We start from the raw sequence: 25374 nt of genomic DNA, 5'->3' as shown, positions 1-25374 counted from the left end.
GTGATCTTGCTCACAGCTAGCAACATAGCTAAACACAAAAGTGGCTAGCTAGCTGTACGTTACTAACGCTAGTATTCGCATATTGGCAGCAATGCTGTCACCGTGGATCCTTTGCTGCAGCTTTCTTACATGCAGCTGTCACTGTCACTCATTCAGTTTTTATCGGTAAAGAAGACAGGACCTACCTTTGTGAGTGAAGCGCCTTTTGACTGGATCTAGATGCTAGGCGGCTAGCTACATAGCTTGCATGGGCTAAGATAATAACACCGGAAGAGCAATGCAGTTCCCGTGGCCAACCAGCTGAGCTGATTAGTAATCAGGTTACGACCCAAAGCATCAGAAATATATTGATGGTCATGACCCGGACAACGAATCCACCTTCAGTCCAACAAGGTTTATCACACCTTGGTACAAAATTATGATATTAAATTGTGCGTTTTTAAGAAATACACACTGACCAGGCAATACCACCTGAGATAGCTGTCTGACTTGCTATACAGCACTCTTCTAATACCTGGATTCAATAATAGTGTTGGAAGCAGCAAAGTAATGGTCATGCAGTGTATAAATGCATTCACATGATTACTGCACATGATTTATTCCTCTGGAAGATATCAAGAAATGCCATGTTCCACAGACTTTATTTTCGCCAACTCATCACCAGGACAGAGAATCTTCAGGCATAAACAATCTTCTGTACAACACTGTTCCCTTCTTTGAAAACAAAAACAAACAGCAAAAGAAAGTTATGTACAAAAAAAAGAAAGCGTGTTAAAAAAAACAAAAAAACAAAACAAAAACAAACAAACAAAAAAGATACGAGACAAAACAAAACAGTATTAACGCTTATTCGTGGAGGGCTGCTATAAATAGTGACAGTATTAATTTGAACTTTATTTTGCTTGACTAAGCTGTGAATATACAGTTCAGGAGAACATTTGTCATGATTTATTTTTTTCTGTGATAAGAATCCAGTAGCACCATTCTGAGTTTCTCCATGACACTGTATGCCATCCATACACGAATAATTGAGCCCATTGCCTCCATGCAGTGCAAAAAAGAAAACAAAGAGAAATACAAAAAAAAAATACTAAAAAGTAATTTAGGCTCCTTGAAAATGAAAATGCTTGAGAGTCTTTTTCTTTCATACGTCTCTCACCAGGAGAATACAACTTTCAGCTTCAACTGTCTCGTTCCATACAATATCGTTCATTTCATTATCGTTCAACAGAGTAACAATTTCCATATTGTTTTTTGTCCAACTGACTGTCACATGACCAATTATATATATTTTTTTAATCAAACTGTAGATCTGATTGGCTGATACAATCATCCAAGCAGGCGAGTTGCCTGAAAATAGCAGTCCAGCAAAACTAGCCAAACATAAACATACATTTCATATCAAGAAAATGTAATTAAATGTTCCAAAATTATAGATCAGTCCTTCATTCCGCTGATGGGTTCTATGGAAGAGCACTGAGCCTGTTATGTTATTAAATTAAAATACTGTCCGGAATTGAAAACAGATATTGAAGATGTTATCCTTCATTTGTTGCGAAGACAATTCATAAAGCAAAATGTAAAATGTGTTATTCTTCTTATTCAGTCTTTCATAAGCTGCACCACACAATTCCATAACACAAGTGTTAAGTGTGAGCCTGTTGACTCACAGACAAGGCAAGATGTAGTGAAGGCAGATGAGCAGAAAAACAAATACAACATCAACCATGTAACAGGGCAGGTGAATATGCAAAAATATACTCAGAGCTTTGAGTCAGTTTAACATAAACATGTAGCTTAGAAGCCTGCCATATACTGAGACACAATTATAATCACTCATATCTACTATGATATAAAAACCATCTCACAAGCAACTTTGACTTTTTTTTTTACCTACGCTGACAATCAAAATCTTGCACGTTAGGCTGAACTAATTTCAACGTCTCTTGTTCTCAACGGCAATTTTGATTGTCACTTTCTGGGGTATAAAGCACATGTTGGTTCCAGAGTAAGCAGATTTCTTCCTCTCCACCTCCATTGGTCAATGCAAAAAAAGACAGTCCAGCTGAAGTCTTTGTGTGTGACTGGCTGTCAGGAGTGCTCATACCTCTTGTAGTGATCACAGACGGGATGCCACATTGTTTAGTTGATACGTATAGCGGTTGTAGTGCATTCTAGAGACAGCTGGCTTGGTCATGTGAAGCATTGAAATACAGTATAGCAATACATAATACAATAAACGACACTCAGTAATTAATTATACAGTGTATGTACAACTCTGTTCGTAATGCTGATCTGACTGTTCATAATGCTGACTGTAACTGGCTATGACATGAGTTTTTCTTTGACTTGCAGCTATGCTTCTTTCAAAAAATTCATTTATTGTCTATTAGCCTTCTCTTCTTCCATTTGCGTCATTAGTTTGTCCCTCTACATAGCCATAGTGGTGAGGTGTTGATGACCTAGCAGCCCCTTGCGCCCTGCACCGCCCCCTGGGTGCCCTCCTCCATTGCCGTGGCCACAATATTCCTGCAGGTTCTGGCGCAACGTAACGAGTGCAGAGCCCAGACAGGCACGGTTCGGGGCCAAGATGCCCCCAGGCAGCTGGATGAGGACGGTGGCCACCCCAGCCATGCCGTCGTCCGTGGGCTCCAGGGTGATGGGCCCCACCTTGAAGGAGGAATAGGAGAAGCCCATGAGCTGCGAGAGGAATGGGTCGGAGCGGCAGAAGTGCTGGTAGCCACTGTGTGTCGATGGGTGGTGATGGTGCGAGGCTGGGGTGCCAGCAGTGGTGCTGGCATAGTGGTGGGTGTTCAGGTAGTGCAGGGGCAGGTGCTGGCCGCTGTTGCCTCCTCCACCCAGGGTCAGGTGATGGTGGTGGTGGGCGGTGGGTCCGGATCCCGGGTCGTGTTTGTAGGAGACAGCGCCCGCTCTGCCCCTCTGGCCCACCACCACACCGCCTAGCTTGCTTGTGCGGGCGTGGGCAAGCGACACGGTGCTGCCTCCCCCTCCGCCAGCTGTTGGCAGGTAGATGAGCTGAGGCTCCTCGGGCTCCAGGTAGACGGTGAGTTTGGCGAAGGGCCGAGACGCCATCTTGGTCATCTCCTGGATGTGCCGGCGCTGCTCCCGACGGAAGTCCAGGAACTGCTTAACCTTCCAGAGGAGGACGCAGACGGACAGGAAGAGGAAGAAGCAGGAGAAGAAAACAGAGAAGAAGACGAAGAGATCGATATGGGCTTGGTCCTGGCGCAGAAACAGCAGGCCCTGGGACTCGCCCAGTCTCTCCTCGGTTCCCACCCCTCTCAGGGCGATATAGAAGCGGCTGGATTTCAGGGAGTGCACCTCGTGGGGGAAGGTGATCACCACACGATCCCGAACGCCACGGACGATCAGCACCGTCTGGGGTTTCCACACAGTGATGTAGGAGATGAGTCCCTCAGCCCGCTCCTCCCTAACTTCTCTCTCTGCCCCTGGGGGTTTGGCCTGCAGCTGCAAGGGGTTGCTGGAGAGCATGGGACCCCCGAGACCGGACGAGGCGTTGGCAAAGAACTTTATTGGGGAAGGAGGCGACTCCTTGTCTGCCCCAGTCGCCGTTCCCCGAGCCGCCGACTCCTCCTCGATCTTTATGGTGTGAATGCCCGTTTGGCGGTCCACATCCACAATGAAGGTGTCATGAGAGTTGGACACATACACTTCCACCTCACCAAAGGTCACATCAATTGTGACACGGATGTCCACGTTGGTGAACTTTGGCTGGGCAGCGAAGAAGACAGTGCGCCCCTTGGGCAGATTGCGGATGGTGGGGTCATGGAAGCAGTTGGTCTGGGACGTGGGGTCAAAGCAGCACTCACTATCCACATTGAACTGGCGGTAGCACTGACGCCCGTTCACCGGTGTGCCATTGAAGGAGTCTTTGCACTTGGCACACTAAAAGGGAATTTGATAGTAACAGAGCAAAACATGAATATAGTTTGAGCAAATACCACATGTGAGTGAAAAACAACAACATGCTCACAGGTCAAAAGGCTACTTGGGTGTGAAAAAGCTGTGAAATCAAAACAGAAAATAACACTGCGTTCACATCTTCATGCTTCACTGGTTTGATGGAGACCGATGGAGATTCCAATAGAGGATGTTTGACGGACAGTAACAGATTGGTGCCCTATACAGATTTTTCCAAACTCTGCATTGTTAATGGAGCATCACAATAGCTGGTAGTAACATAAAGATAAGCACTGGTGCGTGTTACAGAAAATCTTAAACTCTCTCCAGTATATAATATATAAGTCAACAGAAAGTATTTTTAATATGTTTTCATAACAAAACATTTATCATATTGGTTGACAGTGGTAATGTTATTATTTTTTTCTATTTTCATTTTTCAAATCATGAGAAAGTAGGAATAAAACATTTTCCCTCCAGAATGAAGGGTGTCTTTCTGCTAATTTGGAAAAAGCCAGCCCAAAAAAAAGACTTTTTTGGGCTAAACTTCGCAAATGCAACATAGCGAGTACCAAGCTTTCCTCCATGTTTGTCAAGTTCTGTGACTCCTGTCAGAGCGACCACACTGGTACGTTGTTCTGGGGGTGGGAGATTGAGTTGCGGATGACACTACACTAGAACAACACAGGAAGATATGAAGCAGCAAAACAACATTTAAGCTTACTTAATTCTGAACCTTTTCTCTATTTTCAATTCTTGTCTGTATATGCAGAAAAAGGACATGCAAAAATGTTTGGCCACACAGGCCGCTTTGTGTGTGCAGGCAAACAGCACATTAAAATATTCTCAAAATTCTTATGCCACGCTTGATGGAATAAATTAGTTCCAGGATGTGTTTACCTGTTGTCTGTAGCAGTCTTTCCGGTCACTCTGAGGGCTGCTGAGGCAGGAGGAGGTCTCCGTGTTGTTCTGGCAGGGGCAACCTGTCCCATCGTGTTCATTACAGGTATCTGCATGGCCATTACACTGACACCTGCAGGACAGAGGGGCAAAACTGAGCACGAGTAATGATCTGATTCTACTCAGTAATGCTCTGAGTAATGATCTTTTACTTAAAAAAAACAGACTAGTAAACAGCTAATAATGCATGTATGCAAATCTGTGCATTCTTATCTATGTCTGTAAATGTAATGTATTTAATACATTGTGAGCAGTTATTTACATCACACATCTGCAAACCTTTCTGTATATGTGTATGGTCTTCTGTAGACCTGTTAATGTGAATACGATGCACATTTTGGAAATCCTGTCATGTATAATATACATTTATTTATCTTAATATTTTCTCATTTGTTTTATATTGCATGTATCGTCATATTTATTTATTTTTTTTTTTAGAATTTTCATTTCTTTTCATACTGTACATACTTCATATTCTTTATACATTTTCATAATACTGCTCCACTGACCCAATTTCCCGCAGCGATCAAAAACCAAAGTTAAACTTAAAGTAGTTTAGGATATAACATATCAATATAATACGATCGAATCGTGTTTTCTCAATTGCAGAGATCTAACATTCAAGTGTCAAAAAGACAGAAAATCTTTGCTTTTCTGCCGTGTCTCACATGCCTCTTGGTATCAGATTTTTTTCAGTAGGGAAATTGTCCAATAACAGCACCCTATTACTGACTGATACTGACCCAAAATCCAATACCAGTATCAGTTTTGGTGCATCCCAAGCTAAACTACAGTATATCAATAGTAGAACTTCTACACATTGCTCATCAACTCAACTGACGGTTTCATAGCATGGAAATTCAGCGCAAACATCACTCACTTCTCACACTTCCCCTGCAGTAGGAAGTAGCCGCTGAGGCAGCTTTCACACTTGTCTCCAACACTATTGTTCTGGCAACTCACACACACCGCATTCTCTTCTGTGGGACCCTCCGATACCCAGTTCTGAATCTGATAAAGGGAAAAAGAAACACGGACACCCAAAACTCAATAAAGGAGCCAGAACAGAGGTTGTGCTCTAATAATTGCCATCTTTACAAGACCAAGAAGACTTGCTGGCATATTCGTATTCACTTATAATCAGGAAAAGCTTATGGGAGTCAATCTACAGGTCCCTACTCAAAGTACACACTATCTAAGATGCCAAGCACTTACGCTGACGGAGTCCAGAGGGTAGAGCCGTAGATTCTCAAGGGCTTTCTTATGTTCATCCCGGGAGAGACACACAGCGCTGTTACCTCTGCAAAACTCTCGACATGGACGACAAGTCCCCCCACCCTTGGCAGAGCCCACAAACAGAGGCTTGCACTTCTCGCAATGCTTGCCCTGGAATTGTGGGAAGGACAATTACAGTCTGTACATCAGATTATGCACCAGTGAATGAATCAAAAATGTCTAAGAATGTAAGTATGTGTGTATGTCTCTGAGTGTGAGTGTGTGTTAGGGCTGGGCGATATTGACAAAATCAAATATCACAATATTTTACACCAAATACCTTGATATCAATAATGTGACAATATTTTGGGGGAATCATAAGATATTTACACAAGAAAAATTTGATCATTAGTAATGAGTAATATGTAATCAGTAATAGTAATATGGATATGATGAGCAGGTAAAGCCAATCATTGTTCATTTTACTCAGCCAGAACAGGCTAATAAATTCGGAAAATTGTATCGCTTTACTGTAACGCAGCTTTTTAGACCAGGAAGAAGTAACATTTAAGTTCACAAGTTTCACAATATAACAATAACCAAGATCCCAGACGATATCTAGTCTCATATCACAATATCGATATTATACGATATATCGCCCAGCCCTAGTGTGTGTGCATTTTCTCCAACGACTCACTATGGTGTTATTGTGGCACTCTAGGCAAACGTCCGGTTTGTTAACACCAGCACAGTTGCTGTGTTTGTTGCAGCTGCACTGAGAAGAGCAGTTTTCCCCCACAAAGCCAAAGTGACACTGACACACTCCTGGAGACACACACGTCCCGTTCACACAGCCTTGTGCACACACCGGCTCACACTGGCCAGAAACACTGGAAAGAAAAAACAAAACAGAAAGCAGAGCATGGGTAAAACTTAAAACTCCAGGTATTGTGATCGACGATAAATCCTTCAAATAAATGATTCCCTTCACATCTTCACGTCTTTTTCAACAATCCTGATGTATTCAGTGCCTATGTCACGATAACTGAATGGAAATATCGATCTTAGCCTTTTAAAGGAGCTGACCGGCGACCTCACCTGCTGAGTATGTAACCGTGTTTGCAGGTGCAGTGGTAGCCCTGGGGCAGGTCATGGCAGTCCTGGGTGCTGTTGCAGTGGTGATGGCCGTTAGCGCACTCGTCCTCCTCGGGACAGTGGAGGAAAGACCAGCTGCTGTTCCTCAGCGGGCAAACCCCCTCGCTCACACCTGGGAGAGACAAGGATGGAGGGAGGCGAGCGAAAACAATTATGTGAATTCAACATTGGACTATTTACACCCTACGTTCCTCAACACCTCCTTGGTCCAGTCAGTGTCAGTGATTCAGAGCTATTTCTCACCATCGAGTCCACCCTGCAGGCAGCGTCCAGCCCCATTCCCCCCTCGGGCAGCACACCAGCCACACTGAGGCCTGGCGATACACTGGGAGCACTGGGTGAGCTGGGAGCACTGGGGGGAGCAGGAGTCCCCTCCGGAGAGCAGACGACCGCACTGGCCCGCCTCGCACCGCAGAGGCACAAAAGACGGACTCATGCACTAGGGGAAAGGGAGAGAGGTTGACGTTTCAGTGAGATGCTTTTATTTTGAAAACACCAAATAATCTGTAAAGCTCAAGGATACCAGCCTTACCTGCTGTAGAGCCATGCTCCACACACAGTGCTGCCAGCCCCCATCAGAGCCTCGGGAGCCCAGACAGAGGCTGCAGTTATGGAGGGTGTGGCAGGGGGGAGGGCATGGCAGAGGGGGAGATGACTCCACCTGCATGGGGGAGACGTTGAGCAGGGCATAGCTGAAACACGTCCAGTCGTAGGTGGGGTTCACGCTCAAGATGCGCCTGGTCTCGCCTGCAGGAATCGCAACACAGTTAAGCGATTAAAAACAGGCCAGGGTTGTTAATCAGTCATAAGAAAAACCCCTCATGAGAAAAAAACCCTCATGAGAAATCAAAACCTTGAATGTAGATTTACCAAAACTCAGCTGCAACTTATAAGACACTTGATTTTTATAAGGGTTTCACAGTTCTGGCAAAAAACAGGTAATTCTGCTAGATGATGTGATCACAATTATTAAACACATTAGTCTTAATGATCTGAGGAACCACATTATTTTACCTCAGTTTTTGTATCTTACATCAACATCTTGATTATTTTCAACTACAGTGAATGTTCTAAATTAAATTAAATGTTTCAGTCTTACCAATGTTCCAATATTCAACAATTATTCATTTTGAAAAATAAAAAATACATACACATACAGTACATACAACTAGGTTGACAATTAAGAGAGCCTTTTTGTTTTGTAGTGAATTCAGAATTTCTTCCATCGCCCGTACCTGTGCGTTTGAACTGGCGGGTCCACATGCATTTCCCCGAGGCGGTGCATTTGGGGCAGTCAGAAGCCTCACAGCTGGTCTCAGTGCAGTTGCTGGACAGGAAGATCTCTCTCTGGTTGATCCTGCAGTCGTGTTCAGACGTGCAGCTGACGGAGCTGCTGATACAGGCCCCCTCTGGACAGTTGGTGCACCACTTACACTGCAGGGCAGGCTGGAAGATTCAGTCAAGAGTAGATTTTACAAACAGCTCGTATCTGTCTCTCTTTGAGCTGATGGCGGTGTTGGAGTATGTGCGTTGTACGTTACCTGTGATGGGCTGGAGAATGTCCGAGGGTGTCGGGCCAAGCATTCGCTGCAGGTCTTCAGTCTGCGACACTGATCTGGCTGACGAGGAGTGGGGGAGCAGGGAGACAGCCCAGTGGAACAGCCCATTCTGACGGAGACAGAGGGAGAGAGTAGTTATTATATTGAGTAGATGTACTGTATATGATCTCCAGCTCAGGAACATAGTATGCAGTTATTGAGATGGTTTAATCCAGATGTGGTACCTCTCAGCAGTATCGGAGGAGGCACAGGTGCCTCTACACCAGACGCAGCTGCCTGTGGTGGTGTTGCAGGCCTCTGGTGTGGGCAGCAGGGCGCAGGGGTCAGAGGGCACGGTCAGGGTTAGGAGTCGGCCCAGCGTGACCCCATTGAAGCCGCCTGACAGGAAGAGACGGCTGCCCCAGCTTGTCATGGCAAGACACACTGAACGGTTAACGGGTTCGCCCACAGCTGAAGCTGAGAGAGAGAGAGGAAGAGAAAAGAAAGAAATGAGTAGTTAAGTTATTGAGCCAAAATGACTTCACCTTAATTGGAGCCGCAGAGAGACATTAAGACAGCCACCTGGTTGTATCCAGGTGTTACAGTTGATCTGGTAGAGAGACACCGAGTTACTGTAGTCCTCCTCTTCTGTCCTCCCTCCAACAATGACCATGGTGTCTTTGATCAGGGCTGCAGCATGGAAGAAACGTGATAGGGGCTGGAGAGAAAAGATGACGATACAGCAAGAATAGATATGTTATCTTTATGCAGTAGACCAATATAGAACTGGTTGGCTTGTCTAATGTATTGCCCTGTGAAAGGGCTGACAGGCCGGCTGAGGCTGGGCTCATACCTTATTACCCTGTGAGGGGACCAGCAGAGACCAGGTGAGGTTGGGGTAATACAGACTGTAGAGCTCTCCTGAAGGCTCCACAGTCTCCACATGGAAACGGTAGCCTCCGAAGATATAGACAGCATCAGTCTGCTCATGGTACACTGCTGAATGGCCATATAAACCTGAATTGAGAACAAAAATGGACAGTAGTCAGTTTGGAGTGCAACAACAAGTCAGAGTTTGCTATGGATCAAATACTACAGCATGTCTACGTCAGTAAGTATGTATGTATGCATCTATCGTATGTATTTGTTTATCTGTCCATCTATCTATCTGCCCATCCATCCATCCATCAAAACACCATGGTCTACAATTAAGATGGCATTAGTACTTATGTGTAGTCCAAACTTAGGTGGTTCATTAGCCAGTCAGTTTTCCACCAAGTAAAAACTATGTTACAACTCTTAGCAAGCAAAGGGCCACATGGTTCTTCAAGACCTGTAGGTGGAGTGCCGGTATGGGGGGCAACAGTCCAGTTTCCAGTCTGAGGGCTGAACTCCAGCAGGTGGTGGTTGAAGCCGTTCTCTGGAGAGTAACCTCCTATCAGCAGCACAGAAGAGTCTCGACGCACCGTCAGAGTGTGGCCTGCCACCGGGGGCAGCACTGAACTCTGTCAGAGGAAGAAGACAATTAAATTGGTTAGAGATAGTTCAATTTCAGTTCAATAGATACTGCCAATGTTTTCTATTTCCATGATAGAATTAATCCAAACCTTGTATTCTCTCCAGACTAAACTACTGAGATTGAGACTCCAGGTATCCATGGCAACACCGTTTTGAGTAACCCCGCCCACCACCAGCATGAAGTTGTGACTGGCTCCTTGAGACTCATGACTGGTCAACAGGGCAGAAGCATGGTGATAGCGAGGGCTGGGAGCAGAACCCTCTTCCACTGAGCTTGTCAACATTTGGGTCCAACGCCCCTCTGACACAGAATATCTAAACCAACCAATCACCAGAAGGAGAGACGTTATTACAAAAATATATACATTTCACAGCCACAATACTATTCAGAACTGGACTTTTACCGTGTCCTGGACAGTTACAATCCAGGTCACACTCTCCTACCTGTAGACATTTCCCAGGATGCCCTCTGACAGAGAGAGTCCTCCATACATCCAGAGGTTCCCCTGTGGTCCAGACACCAGAGAGTGGCCCATCCTGTGGAGGAACCTGTGGGCCTGGTTCTGTGGAGCAAGAGTAAAAGTTACTCTAATGTTGGAGTTCACATATTAAATGTTCAAAACAACATTCATATGAAGTGTGTCTGTGTTATATTGTGTATTCTGTGGTTGTGAAAGTGGTATGTATTCTGTGGTCATGAAACTTTTTCAATGTGTGATTTTTTCCATGTGTATGTGTAGCTACATTCTGCTCCTACCACTGTAAGCTGTGTGTCCAGCAGTGTTTCCCAGACCAGGCTGCTGGAGTCCAGAGCAGCAGAACAGTCTGAGCCGGCCCAGCCGTCTGAGCACAGACAAACTCCCAGAGACTGCGACAAACAAAACATGTGGATTAGTGATCTAGACATTGGGAAAAGGTACCCTCAGTTTTCTTATACATTTTTTTTTTTATTTCAAAAGTCCATACTTGACTTCCAGACCTGAATTTCTTGAATTGGAAGAATCTGGTCAGTGTTCAATATAGGGCTGAACGATATTGACAAAAAAAAATCTAATTACGATTATTTTATAGAGACGTTACTCTCTGTTAAGGAATGAATTGCAGCCTCTGCCATTTGGAAATTGCAGAAGTTCATATTGCGATTTAGATTTTTTTTTTTTTTTCATTAATTGCTCAGTTCTAGTTCAGTATGATATGTGCTTATAATGGCTGGGTAATATGACGATCAGCAACACCCATCATTCTACAGCTGAACATTATTTTATTGCTGAAGATTATTCTGAACACATATCACAATATGGCAGAGGGTCTACAATTTGTGTATTGACACTGAACAATATTTTCTCACAATTTTCCAGAATTCCCAAAAACTTCCAGGCCTGGATATTATGAAATTAATTTTCCATATTTTACCAGACAAGGACCCCCGTGCCCCAAGAGGAACTTAGGTAAAGTTGGAAAATGAAAACTTCTCATTATAAATTGTCACCACTTACTATATTACAAGATCCTCTTCCCTCTGCTAGTCCACAGTCCTGGGGACAGATGGGCCGGTCACAGTGGGGTCCTCCGTAACCCTGGGGGCACTGGCACAGCCCTCCGTGGCACTGGGCCCCACCCTGGCACACTGGTGACCCCTCTTCACCCCCGTCTGTGCTCTGCCGACACCGCCGCACCCAGAAAGAAGCATTGAAGCCCTGGGGTCTGTTTGAGGAGACGTTGGCTTCAAAGTAGACCGAGATCACACCTGGTGGTAAAAAAGGAGAACAGAGTGTTGTAAAATGATTTGTTTTATTTTATGTTGTTCTTCTGTCAAAATGTTTATTAGTGAATAAACAAGATGAGCCAGTGCCACAGATTTAAGTAAGGCATCAAGGGATACCTGAGGTGGCCTCCACAGTGATAGGCTGAGCCCTTGTGGTGCCACAAAATGCTCCAATGAGGTTGTGGTCTGAATGTACAACTCCGTTGCCCAGGAAACGAGGAAGGCCGTCAAACACATAGACATAGGAGCTCTGCAGAATAAACCGTAAAGAAGGTAAGGGGAAGTGTTATGGGAATACTGATGCAATTTGATGCCATAGCAAAGCAAACATGTATACGCTCATATGTGTGTGTGCATGTGTGTGAATGATTATGTCAAATTAGTACTCACAGTACACTGTGTGTGGGAGTCTGGGTGTAGAGTGAGAGCCACAGGGGGACACAGCTGTCTGGGCAGACAGGGTGCCAGGTTCTCAGTCACAGACAGGACCCACAGACAATGAGAGAGGCCTCCTTTCCCCCCAGTGCCACCTCGCCACCCCAGAGAAGAGGAGAGGGGCAGGGGGGAGGAGGAGGTGGAGGAGAGCAGCACAGAACGACCCTGGCACTGGCGGAAGCATGTGCCATTGTTGCTGAGGAAAAGAAAAAGATGTCATGATAGACAAGTTGTGATAACAGATCCGAATATAAAAATCAACGAAAGATGATTCCACCATTTTTAAACTCTACTTTCATCAACATCTCACTCTAATCTCCACTCCTTAATCTAAGATTACTTTCGATCAGTGCACATAAAGACAAAAAACTGAAAAGACATGAGTTTTATCCTTACCTGGGGTCTCCGTAGTAACCGGGCAGACAGGACTCGCAGTGTGGTCCCTGCGTGTTGTGTGTGCAGTAGCACTGGCCTGTCTGATTGTGACAGTAGCCCTGGAGCGGGTCCCCGTGTCCGTTACACTCGCAGGGCACACAGCCACTGCCGTCAGCCAGGGCTGAACCAAAGCTGCCTGGACGGCAGTGCTCACAGTGGGGGCCTGTGGTCCAGTCTGAGAGGGTGAAGAAGACAGAACAAGATGGGCAAAGGAAGCATTAGGGAGCTATAGAATTTATCAGTGCATATAATCTAACTCTCAACTAAATGGAGCTCTAGGACTGTGGTTGTATTGTGCAGCTCCCAGTTGTGAACATGTGTTTTAATCTAAAGGCTAGGTCACACTAGACAGTCTAAGCCTGAGTGGACCATCCCGACTAATAGGGTGAGTTGGGGCTGGGGAGGGGGGTGGCACTCAGGCTAAACAGTCAGCGCTGATTATCCTGTGGTGTGAATGGGCTCAACATCAAAAGAAGGGAGAAGCCTCACATGCACAACTCCAATGCAAAAGTTTTAATTTAATCGACCTTTCGGCACGTAATGCCTTCTCGCTGTGCGAGCCAGCAAACAGAATGGGCTAAACAACATCTAGACCAGTCAGAAGCCAACAATATTTTTTCAAATGTGTTTGATTTCATCTGGCTGGGCTCATGTGGTGTGAAGCGTCCCAAGGCTCTCCAAGTCTGAAATCTGACACCGAACCTGGGAACAGCCAATGGGATTTTAAGTGAATGAACCAAAAGAGAAGTCACTGTTAACAACAACTCCAACTTACATATATAGTTTACATCAGTAATATTCCCAACTCCACTTGTTCCGCAACATAAGTTGTGATACAATTTTATTTGGATGAATGAATCTCATATAAAATGGTATAAAATGGCTTTGTGCCTGGATCAGTCCACGTTAGTATGCAATTCCAAATTCAGTTATAAAATTGTTTATCAATGTTATCCTTGTAATGTAGCTTCAAAATATATTTGTAATGTAAATGTAAACTGTAGCTGCAGCAAGAAATGATAGAATACAATATGACTGAGAACGAGCTATTGAAACCAGGCCATCCGAATCCATCTATTTATATCTCACCCTGGCATTGGTCACAGATCCCTGGAGCAGTAATACAGGTGGAGTGAAAGTTGCAGCCACAGTCCACATCACACTCAACACCACTCAGAACCAGAGTGGATGGGTCGGACGTCCAGCCCAGGGAACATTCACACTCAAAACGCGGACTGCCGCTACACTGGCCCTCGCGACACTCATTGTAACAGCTGCGGGAGGGAAAAAACAAAATTAATGTGTTAATTCAAAATGTCACTTTTCATTCTCCTAGGCCTAAAAATGCAATCCAGACAGACAGATAGGGAAAGAGTGAAGAAGACAGATTAAGAGAGCTAGAGTGGAGAGTTGAATCAAAAAAGGAACACATTTTAAGACAGGACTCTTACGTCTAGAGCTGCAACGATTAATCGATTAATTGTCAACTATTAAATTAATCGCCAACTATTTTGATAATCGATTAATCGGTTTGAGTAATTTTTTAAGAAAAATAAGTCAAAATTATCCGATTCCAGCTTCTTAAATGTGAATATTTTCTGGTTTCTTTACTCCTCTATGACAGTAAACTGAATATCTTTGGGTTGTGGACAAAACAAGACATTTGAGGACGTCATCTTGGGCTTTGGGAAACACTGATCGACATTTTTCACCATTTTCTGACATTTTATAGACCAAACAACGGTAACACTTTATAATAACCATCATTAATAAATGGTAAATTGATAGTTAATTAAACTTTAGTTAATAGTTATTTTACTGTTAACAAACACTGAAATGATCATTAATAATGTTTACTAATTATTAGTAATGCTATAATTTATGTTATTTTATCATTAGTTTGTGTAATATAAAATCATTTGTTTATAAATTATATATTGTATCATAGCTTCGGTAAAACGGGTAAAAAGCTATGATACAATATATAATTTATAAACAAATGATTTTATATTACACAAACGAAAGATAAAATAACATAAATTATAGCATTACTAATAATTAGTAAACATTATTAATGATCATTTCATTGTTTGTTAACAGTAAAATAACTATTAACTAAAGTTTAATTAACTATCAATTTACCATTTATTAATGATGGTTATTATAAAGTGTTACCCAAACAACTAATCGATTAATCAAGAAAATAATCGACAGATTAATCGACAATGAAAACAATCGTTAGTTGCAGCCCTACTTACGTCTGGTTGCAGTGCAGAGTGCCATCCCCTGTGTATCCTCTCTCACAGTGGCACTCGTAGGAGGTGGGGGTGTTGACGCAGGTGGCGAAGAGGTGGCAGTTGTGGAGGCCCAGCCTGCACTCCTCCACATCAGGGCAGGTGGGGTAGGACCAGACGGCGTCTTGCTCCCCGTCGTCCAGGTGCTCCATCTCCATCTCCATTTCCATGGGCCGAGGGGGGGCTGAGGTCTGGGGCTCAGGGCTGGAGGAGCAGGACAAGGAGAGAGATGAAAGGTGGAGGCCACACAGGAGGGAAATCACCATGTGCCACATGTAAGGTGACAGAGGGAACACTCACTGTAAATTGCAATTGTAAATTGGAATAACTGGACTTTGATGTATAGTTGTCCTGTTTGTGGAGTTGTGGTTGACTTGACTTATCATGGTCTATAGATTATGGGCATTAATGTAAATTTAAAACACCTTTTTTTTGCAATAATCTGCTGATCCAATGGAGAAGTTCTCTTTTAGTTTGTCCTCTAGATTTGGTAGTGACTCCAGGGTATCTGCCAGTTTCAGAAAGCAAAACTTAAGAGTTTTTAAGAAGTTTTTTAAACACTACCTGGGATTGAATTTAAGACTAATTTAGCAACCAAAATAAAGAAACAAAAAGCTGTCCAAATGATTTATTTTCAATTGAATACAGCTAATGAATGTTTTGAAACTATAAACTAACTTTCTGGTTGAAGGACAGTCTCCCTACTCCCAGTTTACACCACCCCCAAGATTAAGTTAACATATAAAATATTACATTATCCACATAACATACAACAATAGCCCTAGTTTGGGAAAAAAGCCATATATTTACATTGCTGCAGTTTCACTAGAGCAGAGTGGTAAGAGTTTACTGGACGGTGTCATGAGTGGTATCTTACTTTGCAGCCCGTACTTCAGCCACAGCCACACTGCAGTTATACACAGAGGGGTCATCCATTCCTGCCCAGTCTCCTCTCAGACATCTGGGAAGAGAAAAAAATGAGTATTCACACGAGTATTCACACATCAGTAATTCTACGATGTGATCAGGAACACAACAAACCAAGAGAGCAGTAATTGCCATTAGGAATGAATAGGAGTTTGTGTCCAAAAAAAATCAAATTACTGCAGACATCTGGGTAGAACGGGGGAAATAAATAAATAAAAGACAAACATAAGGATTCATTCATCAGTAATTTAATCAGTGGCTCTCTGGCAGAACTTACTTTCCAATGGTGGGATTGTTGTAGTCACCACACCAGCCACACTGGAACGTGCGCAGGCAGTCTGTACAAGTGTTTAAAGCCGAGCACTGCTTACACTGGGGAACTGAATGGACACTGGAAGGTAGGAGAATTAAGAGACAGATTATTCGATTATTGATATGAGGTGAGTTTTATGGCTCTGACGAGCCAAAAATATAGAGTACACCACCAAATGTTTAACTTTTACGTTTTAATATTGTCTGTTCTTTGTCTTGTTATTTAATTGTGTGAATATTAATGTGAATGTAAGATGTGTTCAAGCTAAAGTCACCAAAAGAAACAGTTTATACCTGTCATACCAGTCCCTGCACTCTCCATAGGGGTACTTTGTGAGGTAGGCGGCAAAGTAGAAGCAGGCCTGGGCCGACTCGCACCATGCACACTGGCTGGAGTTAGACAGGCACTCACCACACGTCTTCCTCCTTTACAAGACAGAGAGATTAAGGAAGAGAAAGGACAACAATGAGGGTGTCAGGAGCTGTAGTTTCTTATTGAGAGCATGTTATATTAGCTGTAATTAACTGTTAACCACTGTATTAAAAAGTACAGTTTTACTACTCACTGGTTGCAGACTTTAGGACAGCCTCCTGGGTCACGAATGGATCCATCTAGCCTTCCCCGTCGGCTGCACTGGTAGTCACCTTTCTTGCTGGAGTTTATCTGCCACTCACAGTATGGGTCCTGCAGGACAAAGTTAACTTAAGATACAAATGTATAGTGCATAATAGTACATAGTAGCATAATGCTAGACGATGTTAATAGTTTTCCTGGGTGTTATCTGTGATGTACCTGAGTGCAAGCGGAGCAGTCCCTGTACTCTTCACACAAGGTGCAGTGCTGTGGAGCCAACAGCAGATGGCGCTGTCCCCCTCCCTGCTCCTCAGGACAGGGCTCCAGGTCAGGACTGGCACGCAGCAGGCAGCGGGACAGGGACGGGCACCAGCCACAGGACTGGTCCGACAGACAGGCCAGGCAAGACATGTACCCCGAGCAGGAACCTGAGCGGTACGGCTCCAAGAACAGGAAGGAGATCTCCTACGTAGAAAAAACAAGAGCAAATTGAGGGAAAAAGAGAGGAAAGGAAATTCTGCTGTGAGTGAAATTCATTGTGGAAAAAATTTTAATGCAAAGAACACACTATTTATGTGTTTTATTTATAAAGGTTTATATTTCATATGAACCTAATACAGCCATAAATGCTGTTGAATGATATGCATTCACTTCTCCACTGACAGTGCATTTGTCCTTGACAGGAGATGAACATTTTCTCAGTATACTGTAGGTTTAACTGTGCCAGTACTCACGCTCCCTCCAGGCAGAGCAGTTCTGTTCCAGATCAGGGCCATCTCACTGGTCTGTCCTGAGCCTGAGTTGTTCAGATAGCCCTCAGCCTGAACCAGGTAATGGTTGCCCCTGGTCAGGTTGGGGAACAGTCTACTCCCATCTGTGCGAGCCAGCAGCTTCAGCTCCTTCTCCTGCTGTGCCGCCCAGCGACCCACCACCTCCTATCATCCGAAAGGGGAAAGATGGACAGAGAATGAGACAGAGGGAAGAAAGAAATACCAGTGCAAAGTGGAGCTCAGTAAAATAGCAATGAACAACTACTGCTAACTAAATTAAAAAATCTATCCAATAAACAGAAAATGTATCAAAAGGCACAACCAACATGGATGTCGCCTTGCTGGCAATTATACACCGCTAAAGGTGGTGGTAATCTGAATCAAACACAGAATGTGAATCTAGACTGTACTAGAATTACAGAGCATGTGGGAGCTTGCTGATAAACAGTGGGTTATTTATCCTGAAACAATTACTCCTACGGGGAGGCAGGCTCTATAATAATCACAAATAATGCTATTCCACATGGGATAAAAATCACTGAATTATGGCAGTGAAAATTATATTACCTGACCTCCTCCAGTACAACCCCCCCCCCCCTAGTTCCAGATAAGCAATTTGCTTTAAAACAACTTTTATTGGATACACAATTAGACACAATTTACAGTGTTAGCATGCACTCCTCTCTCTCACCAGTTGGCTGGAATTGGGTCCTGGTGCCATGCGGGCCTCAAAGTGGAGCCTCTGGATGCGAGCCCACATGGAGACGGTCTCACTGGGAGGGGGCACAGGTGGAGGGGCCCCCCACAGTGGGTGGATGAAGCCCCTGAACTGCAGGGCTACGTCCATTTCTGTGGTGGGGCTAAGGATGATGGTGGTGCTGCGGAGGATGGACACCTGGCGAGGGGGTGAGGAGGATGGAGGATTGTGGAGGATGGATGGAAGTGGAAACACATCAACAGAAGCACTATTCTCTACAGACTGCTCTACAAGTTTGACAAACTACTTGAAAAGGAAGCCTCTCTATGAGCGCATTGCAAAACAAGAAGAGAAACAGAAACAACAAAATGAGAAGTGAGCAACAAAGTCAAGGCGTCAAGAGGGCAAGAGCATAAGATAGAAATTATCAATAAAAGAGAATCAATCATAATATTCGAGTTTGAGACCTGCAGTGGAGTCTAAGTGCCAAAGCAGGGTAGGAGGAAGGAAGGAGGGGTAAGTATATGCAGAGGGGGGGTAGTAGTAACAGAGTACAGTTACAGCTTGAGATTTGGACTCCGTACCTTGTCAGGCTGGGAGTCGTTGCGGGGGTGCTGGAAGGTGAGCAGGTGCAGTCCCGGGACATAGTTCTCGGTGCGACAGGAGTGGAGGGAGGTTAGGAAACGGGTACGCTCCCCCCACCAGCCGTACGCCCCTGAGATCTGGTCCACACGGCACGCACTTCGCTCTGCGAGACCGAGAGGGAGAGGTCAGTACACAAAGAACACACCTGACCTCTTATAATCTCATAATACAGCAGTTTCCTACAATGCACTACTGTACTGGAACCAGTGCAATCAATGCATCTTGTTTGGGGTGCATTCAAAAGGAGTGAAACAAGATGACCTGATTGCACCCGAGAACGTATGTAATTGGAGAGGTGACTCAAATCGTGGTCTGAGCAGCCTGTCCGATTTCAGCTGAGCGCAGTCAAGTCATCGAGTTTCACCTCTGAAAAGCGCCCAAAATGGGTCAAGTCCCTCCCATGTCAACTCCCAACTTCTTTTGTTTTAAGTTTGCAGCACAGCCCCTCTCTTTTCTGCCCTCCTTTCTTCCTCCCTGGGTCTCACCTGACACCGGTAGGCAAGACTCGTTCTGGACACACCAGCCGAAGTCACCGGGGGCGCGCGCCAGAGAGGCTGGAGTGCCACTGAACACGAGACAGGACTGACAGTCAGACAGGAAGCGTGCCAGGCCCAGGCACCCGGTGCTGCCACACTGTGGACACACAACTGTGGTTACCAATGGCAACGGTAATCTCTACACACAGACATTCATACTGACACAGAGTAGAAACATTTTTTGGGTGCCTGGCATTATGGGAATGGATATATTAATAGCACATTTTAAATGTTACTAACAATTATATATTATGCATCTGTATAAAGTGAGGCAGAGCTGGGGGAAGTGTTACCGGATTAGTGGGCTGGTATTCCCGACAACGGCCTTCACACCAGCTGCATTCTGGGTTCTTTAGGCACATGCTTTCATCTGGCGCCTCAGCACAAACAGCATCCTGACAAAAGCATCACACACACATACACACACTATTGCAATGTGCACTTCAACTTATCTCTAATCCTTGTTTATTCTTCCCAACCACATTTCGTTATCCCCTCTCCCATGAGTCCTTACACGCTGTGGACCATTTTGCCAAACTCCCCGGTGACAGGACTTCCTGTGCCCTCGCTCCGTGACTTTTCTTCACTCACCCGGTCTCCTGGGTCGCTGCTGACGAACAGCGGAACTTTGTAAGCCACCAGGTCTCCACGGGCAACGCCACTGTAACCCCCAGCAACCAGCAATACTCGTCCCTCCATCACAGCAGCAACGTGCGAGTAACGGCCCCTCACCGCCTCCCCTCCTGAGAAAAATGTAGACAAATTTGTATGTAGCGTATGCGTGCAAGTGACAAAGTGCAAGAGAATGAACAAGTTATTGATGAAAACAGTGTGTGTGTGTGTGTGTGTGTGTGAGAGAGAAAGTGTGTGACAGAGTGGTTACGGAAGTCAGTGTCTACAGGAACTCACTGTGTGACAAGCTCTCCCCAGCGGACACCCATTGGTGACAGCCCAGATGGTAAAAGAAGATCTCCTCGTCATAGCACTTCTCCTCTTGGTAGTGAATATGTACATTCCCCCCTGGGAGAGAGAGGCAGGAAGGAAAGAGATGGAGAGAAACAAAGAAATGTAAACGGGGCTGGATCGATCAAGACCCATCATGTCCGCTAATTTCTCTAGGGTCGTTGTGCTCACCGTAGACCACCATGTAATTTCCGATGACGGTGGCCGAGTGGAAGGCTCTCTCTCTGGGGCCGGTGGCTGGGAAACGGGAGCGGAAAGACGTCCAGAACCGCCGGTCCACATGGAATACGTCAGTGTTGTTCACCCTCACACTGAACCTTAGATGAAGTGGAGGGACAAAGTAAGTGAGAACAGCAGGTGCACTTTTAGTGAAATCTGTCAGTGAAGATGCTCTATCTATATTTGTTGCAACATTCTCAATATGTTGGTAACTGCTTGCATTATCTTCAATACTCTCTACCCATTCTATTTTTATCTATATCTTATTCTGGGCTGCTGCAGCTACTTCATTCAAGTTTTATCTGATCTAATTGCAATTTTTTTTTCTAATTCACTTTACGTGTACAATGGCAATATCACATATGCACTCTTCAAACAAGCAAATATAGACATGCCCCATAAATAGCCAGCAAGCTGTTCCCTCCATCATTAACAACCAGCAATAGAAACACACCCTCTTACACTAATGCCAAATTCTGACACACAGACCTAATTTTCCCATGCTCTCCCTACCTGGACCTAGCTATGTGTGCGTGAGTGTGTATGTTCATGCATGAGTGTGGGTGCGTACCTGGCAGTGGTCGGCCTGTGGCCCCCGTAGACCAGCAGCATCCTGGAAGGGCTGTGGAACACCATGGAGTGGCCAGCGGTGGCCGGCGGCTTCCCCCCGGTAAACTGAACAGTCTCCCAGAGCCCAGAGCCCTGCAGGCCGAACCGATACAGAGAGGAGGAAAACATATCCTCCTCAGTGCGACCTAGGAAACAAGGAAGTAGGGAGGAAGAGGAAAGATGCTGTTTAGGTACTGTTTATCTCTCAAGGGATTAACTTGAGCCTATCTACCAAACTTTTTCATTATACAGACAAATAACCTAAATAGGCTGCTGGGTGACAATATTATGTGAAACGCACCTCCAAATACATATAGATAACTGTCCACTACAGCTGCTGCGTGATTGGCCAGTTTAGGAGCTCCGGGTGAATTTGATGAGCCAAGCTGCTGCCAGTCGTCCTGGACTGGGCGGTACATCCAGACATCACTGGCCAGAGCGCCGTTGGCTAGCTCTCCTCCAAAGATAACCATATTACCCTTCCATTCTACTGCTGTGTGGGAATGACGGGCCGTCTGATAAGGAGGAGGGAAAGAGAGTGTGAGACAAAAGGGGAGGAGAATTATAGGAAGTATATAACAATGAATAAGAGCAATTGTGTTCAAAATGAGATGCAAAAATAGAGTAGGAAGAAGCAAAAATGAGAAGAGGCAGGAAAAGATGCAAAACAGGGATCGAATTGAGAAGGAGATCAGACAGAGATCAGTCTGAGCGGAAAAAGTAAAGGATAGATCATTTCTGGAACAATACTTTAAAAAGGACAAACTTTTGTCACAGCTACATGATACATATTTTCAGTAGACTGTGTGTTTATATCATCACTTACAGGGGAGTGACCATAAGACCTGTTCTCCCATTGGTTGGACGTGAAGTTGTATTTGACCAGGTCACCTAGAGCTCTGTTCAGGTCAAAGCCTGGCGGGAAAAACAACAATCAAACATGCATCTTTGTCATTAAACAGCCTAAACACTATCACATACCAGAGACAACAAAAATAACTTGAATTTAGTCAAGTCTTCCATCTGGTCTACTAGATTATATTCGCAACGGTATCAAAATTCAATCATCTGAGCAAGGATCACAGTGAAACTATGTATTCGCAAATAAAAGGATGACCTACAGGCAGAAGATAAACCTGTTGATGTTTAGATTGGTTGACATCTAAATATTAAACAGGTGTTCCAAGTGTTAGTGGGACAAGTTCAAATTTAATAACCATAGCACTGGTGAATTCTTTACTATCTTTATTACACCATGTCCTTGTGCTTGCAACTGCACTACCTACCATCTGTTGATAAGTTGGAGCTGAAGGTGGGTTTGCTCACTGAATATTACAAATAAATGTAAGTGAATGGTGCGTTGCCCTCACCTCCAAACAGGTACATGGCGTCAGTGGAGGACAGGTAGGCCCCAGCAGAACCCGTCCTGGGAGGGGTGTAGGGGTTTCCCTCACTCACGCGCCACCACTGCCCCGCCCCGCTATCGTCACGGAGACCGAGTTGGCAGCTCTGACCCAGGAAGCCTGAGTTACACAGACAGCGCTCTCCTTTCTGAGAGAGAACATGTGAAAAGGAGAATGAGCGCCGAATTCCAATGACAAGGCAAATATGAATAGTAAATTCAACAATCAGTGTTTCAAATAAATCGCTGCACTACTGAGGAGGCATAATCAAGGATCATTCAGTGAGATCATTACTGTCTGCACGCTGTGTTCATTATCCCCTTAGCATCTGTCTTCCCTCCTCTTACCTTGTCACACTGGCCATGTGCGGAGCACGCCTGGGAGCACAGAGGGGTCGTACAGTCCACACCTCCCCAACCCAGGTGGCAGTGGCACTGGGATGTAGATGAATCACAGCGCCCATGGCCCCCGCAGGCTCCAGGGCACAGGGAGAAGGTGTAGGTGGCATTGAAGCCCAGGAGGTTGTAGTTAGCATCACTAAAGAGATGGAGCAGCATCTGGGACAAAGAGTGGAAGAAAGGAGCAAGATGAAGTCAGCATTTCAGATAGTAAAAATGTTTATTGGATTCATTCATATTATGAATCATGTGTCAGTTGTTACCTTTCCAGACTTGGCTTCCATGGGTTGCGGCAGAGTGTTGCCACTCAGACTGGCTAGGAGGGGGCTCTGGTAGGAGTCTCCATCATACACAAACAGGTAATCATAGGTACACTCTGTGTCCATAAAGGTGAAATTCAGGACAATGCGGTGATTGTTGCTGGGAGCTGGGAGATAAAGAATGAGAGGGAAATAGCAATGTGATTAGGCTCAAGCTGGAGCGCTAAGCCACATCAGTTTAGCATTCACTCTACAGGCAAACTGGCAAATAGCATGTGGGTTGCAAGGTATCTGATTTAACCATCAATTATATTGTACACAAGACAATATATTCACTCATTATACCTTTGATGAGCCACTCGCAGTTCCCATTGACTGAGTAGTTCCCTGGTCCATCTGTGACGTAGCCAGGTGGTCCCCTCAACACCTGCCTGTGGCCCTTACAGTCACCTGCCTGGCACCCAGGGGCCTCAGCCAGCAGGAGAACCACCAGCACCAGGGAGACAGGGAGGAGGGAGGCCATCCTTCCCACCACCTGGAAGAGGGGAGACAAAAAGTGGAAGATATTATTATATATCAACAAGGATATTGCAGCCATGCCATGCAACAAAGATATGGGCCAACACAGAAACAACACACACAATTTCAATCTGTAAAGGATCTGTTAAAATCTGTGAAAACAGTGACAGACAGGAACTACTGTCTGGTCACAAATCTACCAAACAGGGCAGATGAACTGAGCCAGCAACAGCATAAAGGGGCTTCTTTCTTCTGTGATCGTAGATCAGTGACAGAAATTTAATGTTTCATGGTAATCCAAGAATCAGCTGATCTGACAACAGTAAACTGCAGGAATAGAGGCCTGACTGCATTTTGCTAAAGTTCCAGCTAACAGGCCTAGATAATTTTTTTACTTTTACATCTTTGACAAGACGCACGTTTCTGAATCTCATCATTGAGGATCCACTGAACGTCACTCAAGAGCAACATCGAATATGCAGCTAGATTCAGAAGCACTTAGTGTTGTGCCGCAGTGATTTACCACTGTAAACTTGTGTAGTTATTAAACCTGGACCCCTGCCTTGTACGAACTGCAATGCCACTACCAGCTACATCTAACTGTTAGCCCTATTAACGTTGTCCACCACCACCAATGCCTGGTGACAGCTCAATTAGGTTGCATAGGTAGCTGGTTAAGTAGGTAACACTGTAACGCATTGTACAAACAATGTTCTACACCCAAATAATATGTATTTATTGCATTCCTTATATATAGCTAGCTAACTGATCAGCTAATAACATTGGCAACCAGTACGTCTCCGCAGGCTATCAAAACAAGGCTAACGTTAGTGCGAAAGGTTAGCTAACGTTAGCCAGCTGAATAACGTTAAAAGCCAAGGGCCGTTGGCTGGTTAGTTAGCAATCTTGTATTACCATACTCACCAGTTCCCGTCTCTTCGGACCCATTGTAATTTACATTTTCGGTGACCAGCTTAGCACAGAAGCTAACTTGTCGTTAGCTAGTGGCTAAAGCAGATAGCTAGCTGAATTAGCTAGCGTCACTAGTGATTCTGAATCACGGCACAGGACTGTGGCAGGATCTACCACACACTAACGTTACTCCACTAGCTTGTTCGCTAGCTAGCTAGTATTAGCCAGCTTTGCCAAATCCAGATGCGCAATCGTCAATCGGCAGCAAAAACCATCACGATAAGTCATTCTTGCGAATAATGCTAATTCTCCATAATATAATTACGGAATCATGTGTTAATTAATCTTGGGCATTGCACAATGAAATGCAGCC

At 44.7% G+C, this 25374-nt stretch overlaps 1 protein-coding gene across 1 annotated transcript; it reads right to left on the bottom strand.

Annotated features, from left to right (window-relative positions):
- Window positions 1-629: 629 nt before the first annotated feature.
- Window positions 630-25147, bottom strand: megf8 (multiple EGF-like-domains 8). The gene is made up of 44 exons (XM_071544252.1): window positions 25014-25147; window positions 23916-24105; window positions 23574-23737; window positions 23260-23469; window positions 22880-23060; window positions 22336-22424; window positions 21811-22024; window positions 21472-21655; window positions 20853-20998; window positions 20628-20738; window positions 20310-20461; window positions 20012-20113; window positions 19668-19815; window positions 19122-19285; window positions 18532-18735; window positions 17805-18005; window positions 17290-17535; window positions 17063-17181; window positions 16791-16922; window positions 16462-16575; window positions 16135-16218; window positions 15222-15461; window positions 14053-14237; window positions 12925-13138; window positions 12484-12724; window positions 12211-12343; window positions 11825-12075; window positions 11086-11196; window positions 10773-10891; window positions 10418-10643; window positions 10144-10315; window positions 9664-9827; window positions 9393-9528; window positions 9056-9287; window positions 8814-8940; window positions 8508-8718; window positions 7805-8019; window positions 7516-7711; window positions 7216-7384; window positions 6815-7007; window positions 6118-6288; window positions 5783-5913; window positions 4843-4975; window positions 630-3927 (listed from the first exon to the last, which is right to left on the bottom strand). The coding sequence occupies exons 1-44, from the start codon at window positions 25035-25037 to the stop codon at window positions 2431-2433; spliced, it is 8646 nt and encodes a 2881-aa protein (XP_071400353.1). The 5' UTR covers window positions 25038-25147; the 3' UTR covers window positions 630-2430.
- Window positions 25148-25374: the final 227 nt, after the last annotated feature.

Source organism: Centroberyx affinis, unplaced genomic scaffold (genome assembly GCF_046629955.1).
Source record: "Centroberyx affinis isolate AG114_WGS23_722 - 3 ecotype Tasmania unplaced genomic scaffold, CSIRO-AGI_Caff_v1 ptg004508l_1, whole genome shotgun sequence".
Classification (NCBI taxonomy): Eukaryota; Metazoa; Chordata; class Actinopteri; order Beryciformes; family Berycidae; genus Centroberyx; species Centroberyx affinis.
Note: the sequence above shows the minus strand (reverse complement) of the source record. Positions and strands in the feature narration are given on the sequence as shown.